At 48.4% G+C, this 9392-nt stretch overlaps 1 protein-coding gene across 1 annotated transcript in view; it reads left to right on the top strand.

Moving 5' to 3' along the window:
* The first annotated feature begins 3289 nt into the window (after positions 1-3289).
* Positions 3290-9392, top strand: part of RORB (RAR related orphan receptor B) — a 234269-nt gene continuing 228166 nt past the window's right edge. Inside the window, exon 1 of the mRNA XM_017341876.3 lies at positions 3290-4005. Within this exon, the coding sequence (XP_017197365.2) occupies positions 3999-4005 (7 nt within the window). The 5' untranslated portion in view covers positions 3290-3998. The remainder of the gene's footprint in view (positions 4006-9392) is intronic.

Genomic DNA, 9392 nt, shown 5'->3' with positions numbered 1-9392 from the left:
TATCAGTGTTGCCAATGTCCAAGAATCATAACTGTGTAAAATACTCTCCATATATTGACTAGCCTCTTCAGAATATAATGAACCATGACTTCCTTTTTCTTTAATTTTTATTTTATTTTTTACAGGCAGAGTGGACAGAGAGACAGGTCTTCCTTTTGCTGTTGGTTCACCCTCCAATGGACGCTGCGGCCGGCACTGATCCAAAGGCAGGAGCCAAGTGCTTCTCCTGGCCTCCCATGCGGGTGCAGGGCCCAAGGACTTGGGCCATCCTCCACTGCCTTCCCTGGCCACAGCAGAGAGCTGGCCTGGAAGAGGGGCAACCGGGACAGAATCCGGCGCCCCGACCGGGACTAGAACCCGGTGTGCCGGCGCCACAAGGCAGAGGATTAGCCTAGTGAGCCACAGCGCCGGCCATGACTTCCTTTTTCACTTCAAGCGTTTTAGGATTGAAATGATCACAATCACTCTACCTGGTGTCTCATATGAAAGCTTGGCTTCCTTGAGGTTATTTCACATCACTAATGCTCCATGACCTTACAGCTTACATGTGAGGGAAGCAGGTAAGCAGGCAGATACAAGTGAAATCATATCAGTTCCTGTGGCTGAGTACAGTGCTATATGCTATTTAAGTTAATCAAAATTTAACTGTCAACTTAAAATATCCGTCAGGCCCAGAGCCAAAATCAGAGTTTCAGGATTATAGGAAGCCAGAGAGTTCTATAACCATTCAAAGAAAATTACGAAACCGTAGTTCTTCCTGTTACCAAGAACCTTGTATTAACAGTATGCGACATAGAATAAGGATATTTGCTGGCAGATAAATTATAAAATGATAAGACTATATATAAATAGTTTGTTGACTTCTTTCATTATGTCCGTTCAGTAGAAATAAATGTGGATGTTATTAGAAACACTCAAGGACTCAATTTTTTAAATTTAGGAAGATCCAAAATGACCCAGCTCTCTACACTATAGCCAAGGATCAGGTTTATTCCACTCTGAGATAAATAATATATTTCTGCATCACTATAAACATATACATTATATATATATAATTTTGAAAATGAAATAACAACATTTTTAAGTAACAATTTTTTTTTCAAAAATGTCCAGAAGGGAATAATAAGTATGTTCTTAACAAAATTATGCAATCATGTATTGCTGAATGCTTAAATCAAAGGACATCTACAACTGTGTAGAATGGGGGAAGTACTTTCCATGGGTGCCCTGACTTTGTCAAGGATTACATATATTATAGCAGTAGAAAGGAACCTCAGAATTCAGTAAATGTTTTAAAACATAAGACCACTAAAAGAGTCAAAATCCTTGAATTTTGAAAATCCTGTTCACTCCAATAGGAATTAGAAATCTAAAACAGTAACAACAGCAATAACAATTGCAATGTTTACAAAGGCTTTGGAATTTTCAATATTCCTGTCTGATTGAAGCACATAAAATTAAAATGATGGAGTCACAGTTTGTTTCTTGACTATTTTATATTCAGTAATTTTTAATGAAGCAACTAAATTAGGCATAACTTAGTGCAGCTTTAATGTAGTTATGATGAATATATTTTACTTGATTAAAAATGATAAAACCAGGGAGCCTTAAATATTATCTTAAAAGATTAACTACTGTGTCAATTACAAATCTAGGAGAAAGGTATTTATAAGGGAATAGCTATTCTGAACAGTAACTTCCTCCTTTTGTTCATTTCACTTAATTAAGGACTCCATCAAATTCCACTCTTAATACTGAAATTTCCCTAAAATACACATGGGCTTGCAGGTGGAAGGGCAGACAGCAAGGCTATACCGATTTAAAACTGGAGAAGATTCAGCAAGTAGCCCATTTTTTATTTAACTGGGGGAGGGGAGAGGGTTACTGGGCAACTTAGAGTGATCTAATTAACTAATCTCCAATTCTGCGTTGTATTTTGTGTTACATGACATTACATGAATAAATGCCAGTAAAAATCAAATTATTTGGGTGCCTAAATGAGGATGAGGCCTGCTCTGCCAACAAGTATGCTAATGAGTTCATCTTCCAGTGCTTGAGACTGAGTAAATGAGGCAAATTTTTTCACCTCTGTGTCTTTTAGGGAGGCCAATTAACCAAAGCATTTAACAAGATTCCTACGACAGTGAGGGAAGCAAATGTAATCATCTATAGGATGTGTTTATTTTGTCTCCCGAGAGGGAAAAACTTACCAAGGACCAGTTTTGTTAAATGTGTTAGATTCTTATCAAAATACATGTAAGCGGGCCCAGAGCAGAGGGATGCAATTCACTTTATCTTGGATTCATTGCCAATCTCCTCTGCACAGGTGAACGTCTTCCAGGAGCAACTACTCATCAAGGGCGCTCCCCCTAGAACCCTGCACCTGCACCTTGCAGAGAGAGCACCACACCACCAACAGCGAGGTGGGCCGGCGCTCACTGCGACCACCCTGCCCCCTTGGGCTGCCAGCCTGCAGTCTTGGCTCCGAATGCTGATCGAAACCCACCTCCTGGACAAAGGAGCGCGCGCACACACACACACACACGGGAGAGCCGGAGGTCTGGGCGTGTTTTTGTTTTGTTTTGGTGTTTGCGTCCGTTTTACTCCTGAGGCGCAGGGAGCCTCTGGATGGCGTGGAGGGCCAGGGAGCATCGGAGCGGTGCCGGTACAGCAACTGGCACGGGACTGCCTTTCACTTTCGTTCAAAGTGACTGAAGTGGTTTTGCATTATTCCACCACTGAAACGGAAGCGTCCCGCCCGCGGAAACACCTTGCCAAAAACGCGGACTTGACCAAAAAAAAAAAAAAAAAAAAAAAAAGACTCGGCACAGCGCGCAACGGTATACAGACCCAGAACTAACTCTGCGCGGCCCGCACGGGTTGCAAGGCAGAGATAGGGACCGGACAAGGGACCCAGGGCGACCCTCGCGGCTCCAAAAAGCCCCGTGAAGGGCCGAACCGCACGTCCGCGTCCCTGCGGCCGCAGTGGGGACACGGATGCCGCCCGCGGCGCCGCGTGCCTCTCTCGGGGGCTCGGGCCTCCTCGGCTCGGCCCGGTCGGCACCGGCTCGGATTCCCAGCTGCAGCCCCAGCCGCCGCCGCCGCCGCCGCCGCCGCCGGCTGGGCCGTCCCTCCTCCTCCCCGGACCTCCGCGCGCACACGGCCCGCCCCCGGCCGGCCCAGCCTCTCTCGGAGCGCTGCCGGGCGCGGATTGGCCGCAGCGCTGACAGGAGGCGGGGCCTGCAAGTCCCGGCCAAACCCGCCCTCCCGTATAAGCCCCTTCTGGGCTCTGGCTCTCTCCATCTCGGCCCGCTCTCTTTCTCTCTCGCTCCCTTCCCCTCCGTAACTGAACAGTGAAAATTCACGTCGTGGATCTGCTAACAGGCACAGATGTCATGTGAAAACGCACATGCTCTGCCATCCACACCGCCTTTCTGTCTGTTCTTTCTGTTTCCTTTTTCCCCCGCCTTGCTCCTTCTCCCTCTTCTTTGTAACTAACAAAACCACCAACTCCTCCTCCTGCTGCTGCCCTTCCTCCTCCTCCTCCTCCTCCTCCTCCTCCTCCTCCTCCTCCCCTTCCTCCTCCTCCTCCTCCTCCTCCTCCTCCTTCTCAGTCCAAGTGCTCACAAAAGAAATCTTCTGAGCCGGAGGCGCTGGCATTTTCAAAAAGCAAGCACACTGGAGAGAAAGAAAAACACAAGCAAAACAAAACCCAGGCGCTAGCCAGCCAGGACATTTTCGTTCGCCCTTGCTGAAAACAAACAAACAAACAACCATCCCAACAGTCACCACCAACAGCATAACTGTTAACCTAGCGCCGGCGGCGGCCAACGGCACCCAGCGGCCACGGCGTCCGCCTAGAGGGATGGTTTCCTGGGCAGAGCGGCTCGTCGTCGCCCGCCGCATCCTTCACGCGTGCTGAGCGGGATTTCTGGGCTCTCCGGGGATCGGGCTGGCGACAGCTTCATGACTACGCGGAGCGGGACAGCGGCCACACCATGCGAGGTAAGCGAGCCCGCGGGCGCCGAGGGTGCCGCGTCCGGCCCGACGGGGAGGTGGGGGAGGGGCGGCACGCAGCCCCGGGGGCGAGAGCCTGGAGAGACCCCCGCGCCCGAGTTCTGGTTGGCAAGGTGGGGCTGCAGATGGCCTGAGCGAAGAAAGTTGTGACAAGGTGTTGCCGCCTCTCTCGGAGTTCTGGAGGGACGCGGGAGGGCGCTTTTTTGGAGAGAGGAGCAATGCTAGCGGCTTCCTCACAGTTCCTGACTGAGTTGCATTGAATCTCTCGCTCGCGCTCCCTCATTTTTTTTTCTCTTTTTTCTTATTCTTTTGCGCGTCTCTCGCGAGTGCGGCGGGTCCGGGATAGATGGAGAGCAGAGGGAGACGCGTGCTTTGTGGGCAGAAGCAGCTGGAAGCTCTCTTCAGCCAGTGGTCGCCGGCAGCTGTTGGACGTGCAGGGCGCACCGGCGGGCGGTGGGGCGAACATGAGGGGACACACACACACACACACACTGACCTGGGTAGGAGGCCCACTGCCGTCCCGGGGCCAGACACGTCCCTTCCTGTGGGTGGGAGGCCGAGGGGAGCGTCGCGGGACCGGACGCGGAGACGGTTTCTTTGCGCGCTTTCCCGGGCGCTGAGTCCTGGCCGGGTCCCGTGCTTCGCCCCGCGCGGCTCCAGGACGAGCGCGATCCACACACACACACACACACACACACAAGTACGGAGAAAAGTTCTGCAGGCGAAGGGGAGACCACGCTACGCGCGGCAGGGAAACCGAGGGCTCTGGCTGTTTTGTCAGAGAAAAAGGCCGCTGCTGGAGTGCGCCTGGAGCCAGGAGTCTGGTCGCCCGAGGCCGCGGTGGCCGAGGGAGCCCTGGGCGAACGGACGACTGCGGGGCGGCGCGTTGGAGATAGGGGCGAGACACCTGCTCAGGCCGCCCTCTGGGCCTCCTAAGCAGCTGGTTTGCGGCCTTTGCGACCCTCTCCCGCACTACTGCTGGGGACTTTGGGTTTCCCCGGGCCCTGTGCCCAGGCCCCGTTTCCCTCACTTTCCGGTTGGCCACAACTTCACTCTTCTCTTGAAAAGCCGGAGGAGTGCCTGCCTGTCCCGGAGATCTGCGCGCAGCTCTTCCCTGCAACCCCGCAGATTTGGGGTGGGGAGGGGGCGCTTCTCTCCCGGTCACACATCCCTCAACAGAAAGTTGGAAAAAGCCATTTCAGGGCCTTCCCGCATCCCTGGCCCCTGACCCTGAGAGAGAGGTGATCGAGGCAGGTGGCACTGGGGAGAATATGGGTGCAAACTCTGCTCACCTTCCATTGGGCTGCGTTCCTCTCCCACTGCCCCTAAGACTCTCAGAGATAACTCCCATTCCCCGGTAGGCACAGGGCCTGCCTCTCTCTCTCTCTCTCTCTCTCTCTCTCTCTCTCTCCCTCTCCATGCGAGAGGCGAGCCCGAGTCCGGACCCAAGGACAGTCCCTGCTGCTGGGCTGCACACTGCTATGTGGCCGAAAGGGAAGGAGGAGGAGGGACACGGAGAGGCTGTCCATGGGCTGTGGGGGTGGGGGGGCGAGGGGGGACTATGAATAAGGGACAGGGACGCCCTGGAGGCACGATCTTGAGGGACTGACTGGTGCACTAGGAGTGGGGAACCCGTGTGAGTGCGCTGGCTCCAGCTGATTGTCTCCGTTAGGGTTTGGCCGCGCGCTCCACTCTCGCAAGGGGCGAGCATAGAACCTTTACTTAGTGAGAGACGCTCGTGTCTTTGCTCTTCTTTCTCTGTTCTACCTTTCCATCCCTTCCACTTTCCTTTCTAGTTTCCCTTGTTCCTGTCTGGGGCTACGAATTAGTCCTTCCCCTTCTTCTCCCCTTCCAGTATCCCTCACACACAGTGAGTTGAGTTCATACTTTCTGAAGATCCAAAACTAGGCACCGCCTCATCTCAGCCCTCCCCCACCCCCGCCCGCATCAGGTCCTCGGCATAAAAGCCACTCACTACTCCTTTCCAGGTTAGAAATGAGAGTGGCGCGGGGCGCGAGTGGGTTGTAGCTTGATCGCTTTGCGCCTGAAGGAACAATTTGCAGACCACAATCCAGATGCCCTCACATTGGTCTCCTGGGTTGCTCCAGAGCTTGAGGGTTAAAACCAGGGACCGTCCTGCGGCTCACACCCCCGCCCCAGAGGGCGCCTGCCTCTCCAGGATGCCAGGACAGCTTACCACTTCCAGGCGGAGGCAGGGGAAGGGGGTAAGGCGCTGGAGAAAAAGTAAGCATGAGAGGTAGCCAGGGCTCTCTCTCCCTCCCAGGTCCGCTCTTCTTCCCTAACCCTCTCCCGTGTCTCCTCCACCGGCCCTTCTCCCGGCAGACCTTGCCTAGTGGCCTCTTCTGGAGCTGTTCCTTAGGGATCCAGGCTACTCAGATGCCTTGTGGGAGTTGGGGTTGAAGTTGAGAAGCAGAACGGGAAGGGAATCAGCTTTCCCTGGTGAAGGGCTACTGAGCAGCCTATGCTGGGGAAAGGGACAGTTTTTCAACTTGGCTTTACTCCTTTTCTCTTCCCTCCACACAAGCGCCCCCCACCCCCACCCACACACACGCTCCCCCTCCCCCGGGGGATTCGGTCCCTGCCTTGGCCCCACAGTTCGCAACTGGCTACTGTCCTGAGTCACAAGGACTCCTTGCCCCAAGCAAATGTGCGCTAGGATGCAGAGGTCTCTCTCCCGGGCCAATCCAGCAAACCCTTACCCACCCCCACTCCATCTCCATCTGCTCTCTGGTAAGAAAGGGGTTCAGGGCTCTGAGCTTTGAGGTCCTCACCGTGGCCCACGGCCAAACTGAGTCACAGCTTGGTGGCTTTCTTTGGCCTGGGGAGGACACAGGAGGTTGTGCTTGGTGGCTAGGACAGTATTTACCCTTTGTCTGCGAGAGGGTGTCACATGAGGTCTAGAGAGGCTTCTTTCCGGGACTGCACGTCGGAAAGGACTAACTCTGGAACGCAAAAGGGAGGACTTAATTGAGTCCACCCATAGGTGAGAAGTGAGAGAGCCGAGGTGTTGATTTCAAGACTCTTTCTTGAAAGACCTGTCAGCTGTTGATTGCGGCACCAGCACGGTTGGGTTTTTCAGTCCTGCCTCCGCAGAAAACCCTGCTTCCAAAAACAGGAGCACAGATGTCGTTGCAATCAATAGGTGATTGTCGCTTGTGCGGATTAGAAATCCGGTTTCATGCTTGCTGTCAACAAGGATGAGGCTTGGCTTTTCTAATGTCCAGTTTTGATCTGTTATTCGCCAGTGGTTAATTTTTATTAACTTCTTGAACTTCAGGAAAAAGACAGCTTACTCTCAGAGGTATAGTAACCTCTCGGAAGTATAAGGTCTGAGAGTGCTGCTGGTGGGGGCCTTGGATTTCCCATGCAAATTCTTGCTCTCAGTGCTCCTACAAGTTTCAGTGAAATACATCAAACCAACTTCCCAATTCTCACAGTTACAAAGCATTGCTGGAAGTGAATCTCTGTCACTAGACCATTAGTAATTGCTCATTACGTAGTCATCAGTAATCTGTCATTATTCCAAGAAAATTAATAATTCAAGTAGTTTGAAGAAAAATCCTAGAGCTGTGTTTTCAAGTACTGTTGAAACATTATATAGCCAGAAAAACAAAATATTTTCTTAGGCGGATGCATTTAGTGAGGCTTGCCTCCTCCCTCCCCCAACACCCTGGGTGAATTTGGAGCAAGTATTGGAACCTGAAAGTGCTTCACAAACTCAGCTTCTGGGATAGGCATTAGAACCACCAAGTTTTTTTTTTTTTTTTCCTTTTCTGTATTTTCAGATAATCAGGAAATGGTCAACCAGGATGGAAATGTAAAGGAAGAAATTTTGAGCGGCAGATTCACAAACATGAGGGATACAAGATTAAAACGCTTTTGTTAGCATTCACTAAAGACTTAGAGGTCCGTGGGTTACCCATCAGCAACAGTACAGCTTTTCTCATTAAGCAATCCTTCCTGTAACATTATTAAAGTGGTTTATGTGGTAGTTTATCTTTAGCATAATTAACACATTATTTTATACTCTTAACCAAATAGGTATGTCAATATTTATTGTGGTAGCAGTTAGTTAAATATTCAACTATTAACAGCCTTAAAAGCAACTCTTTAAGTGTCTATTTGCATATAATATATCTTAAATTTAAATGCTTCCCAGTCATGTAGCTTAATTTTATAGGGAAAAAAATAACTTTATAGCATCAAGAAAATACGAAGTTTCAAGGTTGGTCTTCATGAAAATGACATTCAAATTTTGTGAAAAATAACTACTTTTTTTCTGAAGTAACATATACACAATTGTCCCCAGGATTTTAAAAGTACTTAACACGGAGGTTTTTCTACATAAAAAGATGAAAATGCTTTTTGGACAATGACTTCATATTTAACAAACTTGTATACATCTTTTAGGAATATTAAATGGCCTATATAGTTTTAATGCTTCTCACCACCATAGTTCTAAGCAATAGAAATCTGAACACAGCATAGTAACTAGATTTTTTTCACCACATTGAATAATACATATACCTCTAAATTAAACTACATATTAAAACCTTTCATTTAAACAGAGTTCAAAATGTCTCTGATAAATTATTGTTTTAAAAACTATATAGATAGGTCTGCTGGGATTCTGCAAATCCAAATATAAAGTGAGGTTGAAAATTATAAACAATAACAACAGTGCTACTGTTCACTGGTGAACTCCAAATTTTCCAGATCAACATATTAGCAAATAAGAAAATTAATGCCAAAGTGAAGACTGTCAAGTCCTAAACTAATTGGAGCAAATCAAAAGTTCATGAGAACAGATGTAATGACTGCAAAAGCTACTATGGATTGAGATGACATATATTTATATATATTAATCATTCTGGTAATATTAAGAATTTCTTAAAGCTTAAATCACTTCCGTGTTTATTCCACAGCAGACAAAAAAATGATAATGATCTCTAACTACATTGGCATTAGTTTAATTGGCATTAACAAAACATTTTATTTTGATGCTGAAATATATAGAAAAGTAGATATTAGAAGATTATTACATATTATTTAGTAATTAATATGATTTTTTATTCTAGAATCAGTTCTGATAGTCTGTCTATTCCCATCTAAATGATAGAAATTAAGCAGAGAAATGAAATGTATCCTTTGTGACATAATCAGTGATGACCTTTGGTAACACGAGCACCCTACACAAAAAAGTATTATTCCTGTAATTTTGTAATCGTCTTCCAATTACAGCTTCTTACAAATATTTATATTACTTTGAATAGAATGTCTGACTTAACAGAATCCTTAGCAGATAATAGCAGTCTTTGGAGGCGTCTGTTGATACACACTGATACGCAATTGTA

Source organism: Oryctolagus cuniculus, chromosome 1 (assembly GCF_964237555.1).
Source record: "Oryctolagus cuniculus chromosome 1, mOryCun1.1, whole genome shotgun sequence".
NCBI classification, from domain to species: domain Eukaryota; kingdom Metazoa; phylum Chordata; class Mammalia; order Lagomorpha; family Leporidae; genus Oryctolagus; species Oryctolagus cuniculus.
This window is presented reverse-complemented; position numbering and strand designations above follow the sequence as displayed.